At 38.3% G+C, this 17,551-nt stretch overlaps 1 protein-coding gene across 11 annotated transcripts in view; it reads right to left on the bottom strand.

Annotated features, from left to right (window-relative positions):
* The window catches only part of PCM1 (pericentriolar material 1), a 42,129-nt gene extending 31,377 nt beyond the window's left edge, over nucleotides 1–10,752 (bottom strand). For 3 of the 11 annotated variants that reach the window (XM_082759812.1, XM_082759819.1, XM_082759821.1), the window contains exons 1-6: nucleotides 10,398–10,752; nucleotides 7,057–7,175; nucleotides 6,378–6,623; nucleotides 5,105–5,377; nucleotides 4,365–4,535; nucleotides 567–744 (exon numbers count right to left, since the gene is read on the bottom strand). In XM_082759812.1, coding sequence (XP_082615938.1) covers nucleotides 567–744; nucleotides 4,365–4,535; nucleotides 5,105–5,377; nucleotides 6,378–6,623; nucleotides 7,057–7,152 — 964 coding nt within the window. In that variant the 5' untranslated portion in view covers nucleotides 7,153–7,175; nucleotides 10,398–10,752. The other 8 variants (XM_082759818.1, XM_082759820.1, XM_082759813.1 and 5 more) reach the window with 7 other exon arrangements.
* Between the last annotated feature and the right edge of the window lie 6,799 nt (nucleotides 10,753–17,551).

Raw genomic sequence — 17,551 nt, 5'->3', positions numbered from 1 at the left:
GGCGTGTATGAAAACTGATTAGAAGAATGTTTTTCAACTGAAGGTTGTAACATAATGGCGGTACACTATTGTGAGAGCCACCTCAAAATACACAGGGCAATGAATTTTAGAGTTCTAGTTCCGTATTTGCTTATGTACTGCTTTAGCAATGTCCTCCTTTTATTGAATAAACCCTTTGTCTATCAACGGCTATTAAACTGTCAAGCAACCACCCGTTAAAAAAAAAGCAAAACAAAAACAGAAACAAGAAAAATAAAATAAAATAAAATCCTCAGACTGCCTATGGCCAAGATATATGGAGTGACAGAAAAGGCAGACTCCTAATCTGAGCTGGTAGACCAGTTCTTAGGGAAAAACAACACACATTTAGAATTTTACAAGTAAGCCACAGAAATCAACTGCATGTTTTTTAATTGACATATTATTTTACAGTATTAGTCATTTTTTTCATAAATAGAGACTTTGCAGTAAGATTTTAAAGATTATAAATGTATTCCACAATTGCAGCTTTAATGATTTAATCAGCACACTACCATAGCTATGACAGATACTGTCATTCCACATACCAGAATCATCCATGACAGCAATCGCTTGCTCTGCTTTATGCTGCAAAGCAAGAAGAGCTGCTTGTCTTCCTTGAAGAGCCTTCAATTGTTCCTGCTGTTGTAGCATCCTTTTCAATAAATCATGCTGCTTCTTCAAGTTTTCCAGCTCCTCCTTAGCTTCCTGTTGAGGATCTCTGGCCTGAAAGATACAGAAGAGCACTGCCATAACCATAACAATTTACTTGGAAAGTACCACTGCTTTCAAAAGCAGGACTTAAATAGAATCAAACAGCCTGGTGCAAGTGAAATGGGCTACCTGAAAGGTGAAACATTTTCAGTCTAAGAATTTTAGACTGAACAGGAAGAAAACTGTACCACCAAGATATGCCTACCACTCCTGGGGTAAAGTTTTCTTTAGAAATCCCGTCAGCCACCTAGCACGTCCCAAAGACTAAGCCAAGCATCCCTCCATCCTTTGAATCATAAATTCACAACAGAGTACATACATTTATAAGACTGCTAAAGCTAAGCAACATAAGGTGTGGTATCATGGAGTTACATATAATACAAGATCTAGATTGATTTACTAACATAAAATCCCTACATTTTAAGCAGAAAATTTTGCGTAGTTATTCTTCTCTAACCTACTTCCCTGCCTACAGCAGTGGGGTTGGAGTTAGATAACCTTTAAGGTCCCTTCCAAGCCAAGCCATTCTGTGATTCTGTAGTGTGTATTTAGTTTTGCACGCTACATTTTTGCAACAGCTACTCAACTACCCCACCCAGACTTTGGCAAACCAATTTCAAGACAAGACATGCACAAACCCCTCTCTATTTTCAACCATATAGAAATAAACTGAAGGAATGAAAGCTTGTTGTACAGTTAAAATACATTAGGAAAAAAATTACTTTCCTCTTACTATCCTAATTAATAATTGGAAATTTGCCTCTTTTTTTTTTCAGGAATTATCAGCAAATTACGTATTTCAGGGAGACATCCCACAGGTAAAGATCCCGCTCCTGTTTAAGTTTGATTATTACACTATGCAGATAAAAACATGGAAAATTTTGCCTTTTTCCTTAGCAATATTCTCTTCAAATACTTATGAATTCCTGTCTTAAAAGCATCATCTATCCACATAGTGCTGAGTTCCTAAAATACAAAATTCTCTAAATGCAAAACAAACTCAGCACTGAAAGTCAGAATAGGTATTTTATTAACATGTTCTGGGTACCACGGAACACAGCTTCCCAGCAGATAAGGGAGGAGAACACATCTCGAATTCTCAGCTTCTCAGAAAAGCATCACTAAAACATGCGCTGCAACTGACACTAAACTTTCCTGCTAAGTTTTTGAGTGTATAAAGCAGAGTAGAGGCACAATGAAATCAACAAGGGAAGGAATGGAGGGAGGAAAGGGAAAAACTCTGGGTCTCTTGAATCTCACACACCTAATTAGTAACCTAAGCTTTAATCCATGAAGTACCAGATTTGCCAGTGTTCATTAAAAAACAAACTTCTCAGGTTTAGGTCTACGATTAAAATGATAAGCTTGACAAAACATTTAAATGTTTGATTTATAAAAAATGCCTATTTTATTTTTTTAAATCAGAAATGAAGACAAAGCTGTAGAAAACCTACAAACATATCAAATTCTAGACTCCAAGACATTCTGACCTTCAACTTCCAAGCAGAGATTTTTATGAAAATCTATTACAAAAAACATGGAACAAGTGACATCTAACCCCCCGATTCATTTTTTCCCCAAAAATTTCTGAAATTACTGTGACAAGCGTCTGAAAGCCCAATTTACAACATGCTTTCCTTGAAAGAGAACAGAGAATTTGGAAGGGTCATCTATCACTCCGTCAAAACACCTTCTGTACAGCTGATGTAGTTAGATGTTACAAGTATTATTTTCTCTACCAGTATTGACACTTGAAAAGAGAATGCTGTTAAACAAAGAAAACAACTCTAGGTAAAGAAAATGAGTTCAGTGAAAGGACAGGTAGATACAGATAAGCTGGGCAAATGGAAACATTCAACAATAGGTAACAAATACATCCGAAGCACGTTAACAGGGACAAAAATAAAATCAGCATGCATAAACCATGTTTCTGAGGCTAAAATAATATTTTGAGGTGTACCTTAGATGACAATCCATGTCCTTGGCTATTAATTGTACAAGGCCAGATATCCCTGTCATTCAGGGCAGCTGTGTCACTTTTCTCTTTAGGTCTTGCTCTAACACCAATGTCTGTAACCTGTTCTTGTAAAGCTGAATTCCCCAGTTTGTCCTCAATGCAGGGATAAAAGCTCAAAGACACCTCCTTTGCTAAACAATTAGTATGTTAGATTTTGTACTCCAGCTTAGCATGCATTTTTAAGCTGCAAATCAACCCACTTGTATCTTGGCATATACTGAAAACTACTACCAAATAAAATCTACTAAAAAGCAAAGATATTTTTAGTCATTCTTACAATGTGTAACAATGAAACTCCACATAGCAATCAACTTGACAAGAGCAGCAGCATTCATTCTGCATATATTTAAACTGCATATAAAGAGAAATCAGCTGCAAAAGGAAGAGCCAAATGGCAAACTAGAACTCCTTTTGCAAAGATGCAGAAAAATGCATGTTTATATTAATACCTCTTGAAATCTGGTCTTTTTCCATTTTCAGATTAAATTTTATAAAAGTTAAATATATGTATTCCATGTCTGTAGTTGTATTTCTTTACAGCAGCAAAAAATGTTTCAAAACGTAATTACAAAGATCCCTTAGCATCTTAACGGTTGCTTTACTTCTAAGCACTTCAGTTCTTACCATTTGTAGAGCACTGAGTACTAACTGGGTACAAGAGCACCAGCTATTATTTCTCCTCAGTGCATTGGAAGTATTGGAAGACAGAACATAGGACAGCAGTTTAACTTGCCTACTACAAGAACTGCTTGTGATACAGAGGTTTTATAGATAGGAAAGAAGATGGTCTGTGCATTTCAGGATTTCATTTTCTAACAGATGCCCATCTCTCTCAAAAAACAAAACAAAACAAACTTCTGTGTTCAGCCAGTATTTCTACGATGACTAGGAAGTTGTTTGACCAATGGCCCACTAATCACTCATTTATAACCCTCTCATCCCTAGCCAACACCTGTAAGTTTTCCCACCAACAGAAAAACTTACAGATGGAAAGTCGCATGGAAAACTATTCCTTCCTACATCAGTTCCGTGCATACCTTCACTGAAATACACATTTAACCCTTCAATCTCCTTTGAACAAAGATTAAAGAAAAACTATCAAGAGATATTGTTGTGACAGAAGTATTGATTTTTAAATTCATATTGAAGAAAGTCCCACACGTGCATGTATACCTCCTAAATAGAAGGTTAGGGGATTTCGTATTTTTGAATTGCAGATCGTGTCACTGTCACAACAATTAGGAGGAAAAAATAAAACCCACATGAGCCTTCACTTCTAGCACTTTAATTACTAAATTACTAAAAAGCAGCTTACCATGGTATCTGAAGCCTCAGACTGCACATCAATGTTTAGCGATGTGCTCTCACCTACAGAACCAGACCTCACAGCTGAATCTATAGTCCGAAAATCCTCCTCCTCATTTTCTCTAGCCTGAAATATTTCAGTGGCATAAATCAAGAGCTATGCAAATGGGGTGGTAAAAATGAATTATGGAAGGTACTACATCTCAAAAATCAACACCCCCAGTAGCACCATCAAAACAGCAACAGTCAACTCCTTATAAAAATCAAATCTTACAGTGCAAAAACAAATACATTATGTTCTCAAACTTACAAGCATCTTTTGCAAAAATTTCAGATAGGATTTCTCCTGCTCTTTAAGGTGATCTATAAGGTGTGATAAACGCTCAACATTGGCCGATCTTTCATTTTTCTCTACAAGATCATCCCGCATGGAGCTGGCCTTAGCAATATAGTCGCGAATTTGAACTAGTCTGCTCACAATCTGCAAAGACACTGAAATTACTGAATGCATTCAGCTACAGCTGTAAAGTCTGTAATGCACAAAATATGGTGACAGCAACAGTAAAGTGGCAGCAATAGGGTGGCATACTGTACTTTCAATCATTTAACCACTTACAGAAATGTGCTTATAAGTCAAAAGCCTTTATAACGAGAATATACATGTATGCATGCATAAAGTGCTGAAGCACAGGGCTTCTTGTTGACATAGCCTTAACAGAGTTGAGCTAATACTACTAACATATGAAAATACTGAACTATGAGACTATTTCCTTAAACTGTATAACAGAACTAACTTCTATGATGAAAATTAGTACTTTTTAAAAATGGTAAAAAATGGACAGTAAGGTCTAATGGACAATACATTAAGCTTGGTTTCATCTTTTCCTCAGGTTGCCTTGTAGAACAGTATTTACTAATAAGTACATCCAATACAAGTTTAACTGCAACAGTTATACTGGAAATTAAGAAAGATGCACCTGAAAAGTAATAGGGTCAGTAAAACCCTTTGAAGAGTGCTTATTCTGTAGACCTTACAGGCTAAGCAAGTACCTGGCTGCTATCCATAGCTGGTTCTCCTCTTCCATCTTCTTGATGAGAGAGTTGACAATTCTGCAAGAAATCCTTACTTAGAGCAGCTTCAAACAACTCTTTACATTGCAATGGTATCCCGCTTTCTTTTTTTTGGGAATCTGATGCAGGACCTTTGCTTTTGTTAGTGTTTATCTGCAGTGACAAGAAGTTGAATGGTTTTTTGTTTTCATTAAGTTGACGTTTGTTGTTAGCAGCCGTTGCCCTGCCTTGAGAATCACTTCCAATGCTTCTCTATAAACAAACAAAACAGAGAACAATTGCTTTATTTTTTCTCCAATATATTCTTAGCTCTGATTAGTTTCACTAATCAAGACCATGACAGTGGTCTCTGTCATAGTTTCCAGAAAGCAGCCCACCCTCCCAGAACAGCTGAGAAGTGGAAGGGATCTGCAGTCCCACACAAAGCTCAGTCTATTGCTATAGTGAATGGCATCCTACTTCTCCAGGTATTTAAGAGAATCATAAAACCAAACAAGAACAGCATAGACTTGCATAATATAATCTCATACTTTAGTTTTTCTTTAAAAACTTCTGAACACCAACTTGTTCCAATAACATACATTTCTGGAAGCAGCTCTGCCTGGTTTTTATAGTCTAAGTCAAAACAATGAATCACGTTTGAAAGATAATCTTCACAACCCAAACAAGTTAACAGCAAGCTTTAGTAAAGATTAACAAACCTCTATTCTGAAACTGTTAGCACAAATTTATCACTCTGTTGACAGTGAGATAATCCCTTACTTCCCATTGCTTTGGACAAGGGAAGGCTAAATATGCCAATATTCCCAAAGAAACAGTTATGGCTCAAGAATTCATGATGTGCCTTTCGCTGTACTACAGAGCAGCAATTCTTAATGCTGCTCTTCTGCTTAATGCACAAGGATAGCAGTGGTCAGAATCACAAACTATGTCACTTTAAGAACATACTTTCAAATAAGATAACAGACATTTCCAAGTGGCAGACAAGTATGATGAGTAATAAATACTCATTTAAGGACACAGACATTTGTTAATAATTGAGACAAACAAAGTAAAGACTGATGGCATACCCTCAGGCATAGAAAAGCCATGGTCTTCAACTTTCCAGTTTCCTCAAGTTCAGAACTGGAGCTGTGATTTGGCTCCCACAGAACATGAGATTTATTTATTTTTAAATCTAAGTTGCTTATGAAAGCTTTCTTTATTCATTTTTGTAGTCACATTTACAGTGGAAGCTAGTATTCACACAAACCTGATCCAGATCACTGAAGTTTATTCTTTGCTTAAGTCTTTCTAGTTCAGCCTGCTCTGGAACAGACATCTGGGTCATGTATCGTGCATGAGGAAAACTATGAGGAGTCCTGGTCTTCCGTCGTCCCATTCCAGGTGAAGATTCTGGAGATATATCATTAGTAAGCCTCGTTTCTGTGTCTCCACCAAGCTTCTTCTTGTTTTTTTCTGATGATCTGTTTGCTTTTTTCTGTTGACTTCCCCAGTCCTTATGGCAAAGGAAATGAAAGGAAGTAGTAGTCATATTTACTTTCTGTCTGTATGGATAGCAAATGTTTAATTCAGTGAAAGGGATTTAGCTTCTCTTTTAAAAGTAAGAGTGATACCAAAACATGCGCTGCTACTAAGATTCCTAGAGCAAATGTCACATTACAAAATATCATTTTTTCCATTGCTTAAATTTAGAATAGCTTGTCTAGAAATTTTTAACCTGTACCATCTTGCTATGCATTTAATTAGCTTACAATAAAGCTAAAATTGTATCTCTTCTTTGGCAAAGACTCTTAAGCAGTTTAGAACTTTTGAAATTGAGAAGTACTGAAAAGACTTAGTTTTTTCCATTGTTGCCTGCGTAACAGAATCTACTTACTAATTTTAACATACAGCATAAAACGACAACCGAGAGCTAAGATGAAGTATACCGTGTTGTTCAGCCTGTCATCAAGGCTCTCATTGCTCCAGCCGGGCAAGTCCTGCTCATTCATGCCTTCTTCAAATGGACCACCTCCCGTTGCCATGATAAGCACCCACTAAAAAGAATCTAAAAGAAATAGTTGAGAGGAATAGGCTACATTACAATCCGTTCATATAGAATATTTTACATTATGATCTCTAATTTGAGATGACAACTACTTATTTGTAATAAAATGAAAACACAAACTTGTTTTAGGAAACTAAAACCCGTGTACGTAAAAATGTAACAGTGAGAAGAACACAGATACTGGCATTAAAAATTAATCAAGAAGCTGTGTGAAGGGAGTGCTGGTTTTATGTGCTTGCATGCATTTTGCTCAGCTTTGTGTGTATTTTTTTTACACCCCTTTTGCTTTTCCTTTTAAATCACTGCTCTTAGGAAGCAAACAATATTTGAGGATCTCAATATTCCTCTAAAAGTACACTGCAGAGAGCTTGCAAAGACCACTCTGGAATTCATCAAGCCTGCACTTTCAGGTCCAGAGTGGTGTCTATTCGATACTCGACCTCCAAAGTCGCCTCCTGGATGTCCAAGTTCTGCATTTGTTTCAATATTAAGAAGCTGACAGAGCACCGAAGGCAAGACATGTCGATACAACACACATCAACAGGAAGTTTGTTATATTCTTTACTACAGGTTAAGTTATTTAAGCAGGTAATGCCATGCCACTTACATAATAGTTTCTAGGTAAATAAATGGTTTTCCTAGAGCTTTGCTGTTCTCATTAACTGTCTTGTTCTGTGCAGATTAAGCAACCTATACCTTAGGAATTCTCACATTCACTACTAGTTTTGACACAAACAGGAATTTTAAAAATTGTTAAAGCTGAAAGGTCAGAAACAAAGTATTCCTCCGTAGCACAAGAATTAGATTACCCTGCTCAACAGGAGGCAGAATACATAGCTGTATGTACCATCAGGCTGCAACAAGAGCTGTGTATCCTAACTACCACTCACACAGGTCCACTGCTCACAACTACAAATTTGCTCCTCATAACAGCTTTACAACACAAAGATCTTTACAGAGGTAGAAGAGAAACTGTCTTGTAAATACTTTCTCCAGGAAGGCTTAACTACAGTATTAGCCCATGATCGCCATTGTATCTTTAACTGAAAAACACAGAAAATTGACTGTTCATTTCTAAGCATTTTTCTACATCCTATCTAGTAGGAATTTTCACACCAAGACTTCACAGCATGCAGCTGAAGAAATCACCTAAAACTCAAAATTTTATGCAGCATCTAAGAAACATCTTTATAATCAGTTCCAGGATGGGGGGTGGGGAGGAAGCTGACATTTAAAAGGCTGCACTAGTACACCTAAGTCATTTATATATATAGTATTTCACCAAAATCACACCGTACAGCTAACAACAGTAGGTGGAATTGCACAAAGCGGGATTTGGATGCAAACACACCTTAGTACTGCTACATCATTTAGAAAATGGGATCTACAAGGCATGCTCACCCCACCACAACCACCTCTCTACTTGGCAGTGGATCACCCTCAGTCACGCTAACACACTGCAGGAGCAATTCAGCTTCTGCAGCCACAATCAGAACCACAATACCCGTATAATTACCGCCTGCTAGTTTGGAAAGTGGCAGATCTGAGCCCCACTGTGCTTGCACACCCATCCATATCCCTTCTTTGTCCCACCACAAGCATTCACAAGTCCAAGCAACCAGAGGGTACCACTATAAACTAGTCCAGCCAACTAATGAACCAAACAAGCAAAAAAACCCAGATGAGATAAGTGGATCAGCTCCCCAGTCTGGCTAGTCATATGGCTCTATAAGCTCTAGCTGTAGGCTCTGCGAAAGCAAATAAAAACCATGCCATCAGTAAGAGCAAAACCAAGACAGATCTATACAAACACACCTTCTGTGCCACTTTCATCCAGGGACACAGTCCGATTAATTTAGAAAATAAAAACATGATGCCCTTCCACAGCGTGTTTGTTTACACATGGAAATGCAACTATCCTACAAACAGTTCACAGAGAAACTCTCCCACCAACTCCAGGTAAATTTGACAAGCACTCAAAGCAAAAACATAGTTATCAATTTAGCTTATTTTAGCAACAGCTGTTTTATAAACACTTTCTCCAGTTACAGAAGGCCTGTTCAGCTGTGCAAGACCCGACATTTCCACTGGCACTCCAACCTGACCTACGCCGCTAAGCACAATGAGTTCATCTTGACAAGCTCGGAGACCATCTGGGTTCACAGCCAAATTCAGTAAGCCGTTTCCTCGTAATACCATTATATAATTCTACCGAAACTGTAGCAAAGGCGATTTTTCCTACCTTCCGTGCAAAACCAAGAAGCAGCAATATTTATTTTCACATAATACAAATAAACGTTTACATTTATTTCATTGAAAATTTCCACAAAAGCTATTTTCACCTACCCTTGTTCTAAGAGTTTCTAATCACTTATGAAGTAAGTTCACTACCACAGATGCAATATTCGGAATAGTTTTCTCAAATCAGAACCCCAGGCACACTTATTAGCATTCAGTATTCTACTAAATTTAGGATTCTACTAAATACAGCTCAAAAATAACAGCGACCTGATTACTTTCACCAAGTGAATTTTAAGAAAAAATGTGGTCTGCCTTCCTTTACATTTCCCCAGCCGGATGAAATCCTCTTCTAAGAGCCCTGGTGCCCTCCCATCGTCCTACTCCTGCATCCAGCAACCCGCTCGCAATCTTAGCTCCTTGCACATTAGGGAATCTGCACAAAAGCCATGCTTGAGCGTGTGCACGCTGCCTTACAGTAATTATCAGGAACTTGAGGAAAATAATAATAATAATAATAATAAAATCCTCTCAAGTACATTTACTACAGTAAAAATAAGGTAACAGGGCAGATTATGGTCAAAACTTTTACCTGCCAGAGCGATTAGGATCACACACATTTTGTGCATGCCGCAGCAATATAAAAATTGCTCTGAAGTATCACAGGATTTAATAATAAAGATACAAATTTAGATTTTTTTATTTATTTTTTTTCCAGTATTTTTAACTGCACCAGATCCGCCGGCACGTCTTCCCAACAGCACTCACCCCTGCTGCAACACCCCCCAGAAAAACCCTTCAGCTTGCAACTTCGCCTGGAGAGAGGCTAACAGCGGAACCCAGCAGCTATAAAAACCCCGGTAAGAGCCCCCCGTGCCCTCAGCCAGCCCGGGGCCCGCCCCGCGGCCTCCTCCCGCCGCCGGGCAGCGCGGAGCGGAGCGGGCGGCCCCCGCCTGGCCCCGCAGCCTGGCCCCGCAGCCTCACCCCGCGGCGGAGGGGCGGCGGCCCCGGGCTCGGTCGCTGCTCCGGCTCCGGTCCCGGCCGCGGGCGTCGCCTTCCAGCAGCGGCGGGCTCCGGAGCGCGGCGCTGCCCGCGGGGCCTCACAGCTCGGCCAAAACGGCCGCCGCCGCCGCCATCTTGGAGGCGCCGCCACAGTGCGGGAGGCGGGCGCGGCGGAGGGATCCGCACCGTTGCCGTGGTAACGCGGCTCGCAGGTGCCCTTCCGCGCTTGCGGGTGCACCGCCCCGGCTTGGCTACGTGACGTCAAGGCGCGGAGGACGGAGTTTCCCGCGCTTCTGCGCGCCTCTGGGAGGGGAGCCCTGCGCAGCGCGGTGGAAGGGCGGGACGGCCGGAACTCCAAGTCCCAGCGTGCACCGCGCGAGGAGAGCGCCCGCGCTCGTTCTATCTGGTCGCAACGCCTCCTGGGAGGTGTAGTTTTCCAGTCAGGGCGGCGCTCAGCGCGGTGGCGGGGCTAGCGGGAGCTTCCTTGGGGCCGCCTGTGAAGCGTCGGGCTCGTTTTGCCCTTAAAATAAAATACGCAAACTGATGAGTTCTATAAACGATTTTACCTGACTGGAAGAAGACTAGTAAAATCATGACGTCAAAACCATGAGGCTCGGATGAGGTCCGGAGCATTTATTTACGGCAGTTTCGCCTCACACAGTGCTGTGCTCTTTGGTCTCCTCCAGGAATTCCCTGCTAAAAATAGAGCAGGGGAAGCTGGAGGTCATTTCAGTCAGTTTCTGGTCGTTTTCTACTTTTTCTGCGTTGCTACTGCACGCTCTTAGCGACTTGCTTTAGGGCTTGCAGTTTATAGGGCTGGGTTCCTAAAACTTTGCTGAGGAAAAAAAATAGGGAAAAACAAAAAAAGGACTAGCCATTTTATAAAATGGCATATATATATATATGTATATATTTGGTAGTATTCGTGCCGTCATTTACTGTTATTTTCCATTTCTTTTTCAGAAAAGCTGATAGGATTTGTATTTCAGTCATCGTGGTCCAATTGTCAGAACAGGAAAAAGAAGCTACCATTTTCAGGATCTGCATTATGCTGAGCTCCAAGGCAGAAACATTAAGTATCTGAGTAAAGCTCCAGGTTCGTGGTGGGCTAGAGGCATTCTACCGATACCACCTGGAGGTAGAGTTAAATCCCCAGTCATTAATACTTGTGCCAATGTTTTTTTGCTCCAGCAAAAATCTAGATGGCACATCAATCCCTCTCTAATTTAGAAAGGGAACAAAATCACTGGAAAAAAATCTGTGAAACAAAAATACTTCAATAAAAATATTTTTGTTTTCTCCAGCAAATGCCCTGGCATCAAAGGAATAGCTCTGGACAGCACCAGATGTGTGTGGAAGGTGAGCGTAAGCCTGTCAGTCAGCACAGCATTTTGCTCACATTCCTACCGTTGCAACATGCCTATATCCATAAGAGAAAGCACTGTAATGAAATTCTACAACAACCTTCTGGACACTCTACATATAAGGAGTAGATATCATTCATCTGCATTGCAGCTCCGCCACTTATTTATCAGCTTTTTAAAGTTATAATTGCAACTGATTAGTTATAATGTTAGAGTATTATAAAAGTTATATATAGTGTATATAATATAGTGTATATGGTATTATGAAAGTTAAAAAAACGTCTTTTTATCCTGGCCTCAGGTACCATGTCTGGATATTCAGCACAGTACTGGCAATGTTGCTGTTGGCAGGATGCTATTGTCACAGTGGCATACCTCTCAATGCCCAGCAGGTGGAAGCAAAATTTAAGAGGAAAAAAAAAATGCCTTAATACAGTGATTACAATTGTTTTTGTCACTGTGGTTTGTTCTTAAAATACAGCTCCTTCTTTGTTTCTTAAAAAAAAAAAAAAAAAAAAAAAAAAGTCTTACATAAAAATATAATATGCTGTTAAGGAAAACCATTAAATAGATATTAGAATGTTTTAGTAACAATATCTTTATTGTACTCTTCTATGTATCAAAACTGTGTATTTTCTCATCCTTAATATAGGATGTGATATATTGGTAGTATGGCTCTTCTAGAAGCTTAAATTATCATCACTCTGATTCCCACTTGACATTTGGAGAATAATTTTTTTCTTCTTTTTATTTTGCTGTCCCTCTTCTGGAGTTGGCTGCACATTTGTTACCATATAAAAAATAGAAATAAAAAATAATTTAAGAGGTGCTTCAAAGAAATAAAACAGTACCAGCTGCTCAATACCATTTTTTATTGTGTGTGGTAGACTAAAAAAAATGTGCAATAAGGAACCTTAGATCTGCAAGAAGCATTACTGTAGATGGTTCTCTACTACTGCTATAAAATAACATCTCAGGATTTGGGAAAAATTGTGAGCCAAAACAATATGGCTTAAAGAATGTCTTGTTAATTAAAAAATAAACATACCTTTTGGGGGAAGTCCCATGTCAACACTAATGAGCCTCTAGACTGACAGTAACTAATTCCTCCTACAAAGATCTCTGCTATAAGTGCTGCCATCAGCAGACATACTAATGAATGCACCCTCACAGAAACTGACTGGATTATCTTTTGAGATAGTCCAGTTTAATTAGTATTGAAAGCTATGTCAGAGACATGATGATTTTTGCTTGTGCATCTGCTGGCCTTATCTTGTTAATTTTACTTTATTATTCTGGGGTTAAGGAAAAGAAAGCCAAAAAACAATAATAATAATAATAAACACAGGCATATCAAGACTAGAAACAAAAAGAAGTGAAGGTTTAAAGTTTAACTGAGACTGCAGAGATGTGAGAAGCTGGGGAGAAAGATTTTTAAGGGCACTGAAACAAAAGCAGTAATTAACACAGCATTTGAGTAATAGTAGTAATTGTTAGCTTCTTTGCTCACAAAGATGCTTTTACTGCAAAAATGTAACTGGCCCAAAATATTTAGACTACCATAATATGGCTGCAGAGCATCTATCAGGCCACCAAACTAAAGTTTGTTTGATTGATTTGTTTTGTTTTTTGTTTTTGCATAACATTACATTGGAAATATGGTTTCCTCTTAAGGCAATAGCAAAGAGTTTTGAGTTGATTTATACAGGAAGATAAAGTGTCTCTTTATCCCTGTGGGACCTGATAATATATTAAGCAGGCATAGGGCAGAGGCATTGGCATTGAATATCCCCAAACCAAGCATTAGGCTAGCCAAGGATTAGACAATTCATTACTGGTGAAGAAGAAAGCAAGTTGTGATGATCCACATAATAACCATCAGAAGCAATAAAGGAAAAAGTAACTGGCAGTTACAAAATTAGCTAAAATAGCTAACCTGCTTGGACCTTGGAAAAACATCTGCATGTTGGTCCTGAATTGACAGGACCCCATTGTAAACCTTCACCACAATCTGTAAGGATGGAGAAGGTAATCCACTTGACACTGCTTTTATCTCAGCACTCCGTAATAATTGCTGTTATGCACATTCCAAGTATTCTAGCAAAATGCTAGTTACTTAGTTATCATCCTTAGGCTCAAAAAGTGACAAGGTGGAGGCACAAGGCATAACCGGTTTGGTTTTATTAAACATGCTCATTTCACACAACCAAAACACATCAGGAGAACCACTGTTTCTCTGTAACTCTAGGACCATAAGTATTCTCATTGTCCACTTTGAAGAGCCCATTTTGAAGACATTTTCAAGGAGGTCTCTGTAACACACAAGACAGCAAGGTCATAAATCACTATTCTACTCCTAATTTCAGATCCATTTTTTATGAAACAGTGTTTGTGAACAGCCTACAGATCCAGTGTTTAATCTGAATTTCCCTTTTTGTTTGTTGTTTAGTTTAACATTGCATTTGATACACTGCACTCTTAGTTATATAGTCTAATTTTTTAATTTTTTTTTTCTGTTTCCAGTTCAGTAGCACCATCTTCAGTTTCTTCCTTGGCTGACAAAAGCAGTCCAAAATGAAACAAAAAATACTTCAGTTATTCTGAAATGTCAGATTTGAGTTAAACAGGCTTATCTGCAGATTCCTCAGAAAAGTGAGTAGCCACAACTTGTAATTTATAATACCTGGGATGGTCATTGTATATTATCACATTGTCTAGGCACTTCCACATTGCTTAGAATTCTGGAGTCACAATCTAGATGAATGCTTGACTGAAAGAAAACAAACAAACAAACAACAACAACAACATACATAATCAGGAGAAAGATTAAATGATTACATAGGTTGGAAATACCTCATAAATTTCTCCCTCGGAGCTGAATCAAAGGACAAGAATACTAAAGAAGTAAGGAACCCCTTTGTATATTATAAAGAAAAGTCCAGAATCAAAAGTTCTCCTGCCTCCCTGCCGAGCCCCAGATATTTTTTTTTTTCCATTTTGAAATTAAATCCATCATTATTAGCTTTTTATTTTCCTTGGTTCTGAGTGTAGAGAATGAAAGGTCCTGTACAACCATCTGAGAGTTCATTCTAAGAGGAAGGGGTTGTAGATGCTTTCTTCCATTTTTTTTTTTTCTGTAGAGGTACTTGAGTGAAATATGATGACCCGGCATGTCCAATGACGATGCAAGGTTTGAAACTGGAATAACTTTGAAGTGTTTTAGTGTTTTAAATAACTGTGTAACCTAAATCATTTTTCCAATAAAATTGCTCTTGTCGTGCCTTTTTTTTTTTTTTCCTGATGATAAGAGGAATAGTAGAGATTTGGTGCTATGTGATTTAATTTTTACTACTGGTTAGAGATGGCACCAATGGAAAACAAGACTCAGTTGACATATATTGAAGAGAAATTAGTTGGTTCACTTTTCTACAGAGATGATATGATTTGCAAGGTAGAATATAGGTGAAAGGTGTCTTTGGAGAGAACAAAAAGAAAAACTGAGGTGAACAGGAACCTAGGGAAAGGAGACAGTTCGGAGAAGGCAAGGTATCTAAGCTGTTCTTGTAAATAAGGAAGAAGATTACAGACTGTGTTCTCTTCCTGGCTCTTGCACTGAGATCTTGAGCAAGTCCTTTCTCTATCATATACCCTTCACACAGCAGAGCTTAACTCAGTTGAATGGAGACTGTTACATGCTTTCTGTTTCATCCTTAGCATTACACAAAATAAAACAATGCAGAGAAGAGCATAACCAAATTAATTCATAACAGATGGAATGAAAGAACATTTTGGCAAGCACTGAGTTACCATGTCATGGCTGTACAATCTTTGACCCTCCCACATTTCTACATGATATTTGAAGGTGATCTAAAACTTTCCTGGATAAGAATCATACACATGAGAAAAAAAAAAAAATCTTTACCTTTTATAAATAGAGTTTAACCACCTGCATTAGAGCTTATCATGGAAAAATGATGTTCAGTATACTATTAACGTTTTTTGCGTGCTTGCAATTTCCTTTGAGTCTGGATGATAAAAGGATGATATTATGAACACATTATCTTGTGTTTACTGATTTTACAAGCTGTTAAACTTCTGTTAGATAAAATACCTCAGGAAGTACTCAGCCGATGGCTGGAATATAATGGGAACAAAGACCACAGCTTTCTTTTGTTAGCTATTTCTTTTAAACATCCACAAAAGAGCAAATATTCAATACAACTCTTTTTGCTGTACTTATGGGAGGTAATAAACATATTGAGTTAGTGTAAAAGTGAGGAACAGCATTTTATTCTTTAAATACTTTTTAAAAAATGATAAAACAGTAATTAACAATCCTTGCTATAATTAGTTTTAATTCTGTGCAAACTCTCCCAAGAAGAGAAAAATCTGAGTAAGTTCTCTTTGAACAGCCAGGTCATTACTGGCCATGTTGAGATCTATGGCATTTGCCAGTTTCCTGTATTTGATATATCTGATAGGTCAGAAAAAGACTCCAAAACCTTTCTCTTTTCCTTTGTGCTTATATGACTCCCATTTGTATAATCTTCAAGAGTCTTCTATTTAATGTCTATTCTTGCAAAATCGTTCCAATGATGTGCAGCCTCTTGAATACAGATCTCTGACTCGATGCCATATCGAATTTCTTGTTCTGAGTTCAGTCATGTTTAACTGAAAAACAGCCAGAGATTTCCGCCATCCCATCTTTGTTTAAAGACTAGAAGTGATGGAGTATCTACTTGTAGCCCTCAATAAATTGTTTGAATGCTCAGAGTTTACAGTTTTTAAGTCAGAGTTTAACATAACCATGCCTTTTTCCACTTTCCCAGTCCAGAGCCCACCCAGTGAGTCACACTATACTTTCCTGAATTAAGTCGGGAGTCCCACTATCATCAGGTATCCCCTTCCTACCAAAGTCATTAGCCATAGTAAGATGTTGAATACTTCTATTGAATTTTTATTTATTATAATTTTATCTTATTTATTGTAATTTATTCCAATGATTAACTACTTGAAATTCAGAAATTGAAGTTAAGATGTAATGGAATGAGTAAAGAGAAATACTGCCAGGTATTTATAGCTGTGGAACGTAAAACTCCTTTTATTGCTTTTGTTCACTATTTCCTTAAGAGTTTACTTCATCCAGAAGCATTCTTATAAGTATTCTCATTTGTTGAACTGTTTGGAAAGAGCCAGCATAACAGAAGGAAGGCAAACATGCAAAACAAATAACATCTTCAACATATATTTGTTGTATTCATCTGGCTCTAACAAGCTTACAAAGAAAATGGTAGTGTCAAACCAAGTCACTGAGACTTTTGGGTGCCTTCCAATTTAGATAAAAAATACCTACATCAAACAGCATTCTTTTTCCTTTTTTCCTGTTCCCTTTGGCTTTGTCTGTATTAAGTTTCCTCGTTAGTTTGTTTTAAGCAGATTTCTTTATATTTTATCAGCTCTAAACTGTAACCTATAGTCTGAGAGTGTTTTCCCTCTACATCAGTCAGGTCAGATAAGCTCCCTATAGCTCTGAAGCCTCAGAGATTTAGGTTCTGGTTCAGGAAAGCTGAATGTCACGCTGAGACCAATTTCCTGGATCACAGCAATGAAAGAAAGTGGATGATTCTTTGTTCTTGTTGGTCTATTTTTATTTCAGAAGTGTTGTGTTAGGCACAAAATTACAAAATTCTCCTTCTTATGTTGCAATTCAGAGTTGATAGCTGCGACTCCTCAGTAACATTCCTGCCCACTGACTCATAGCAGATGTAAGCA

Source organism: Aythya marila (genome assembly GCF_965140915.1).
Source record: "Aythya marila genome assembly, chromosome: 4".
NCBI lineage: Eukaryota > Metazoa > Chordata > Aves > Anseriformes > Anatidae > Aythya > Aythya marila.
Note: the sequence above shows the minus strand (reverse complement) of the source record. Positions and strands in the feature narration are given on the sequence as shown.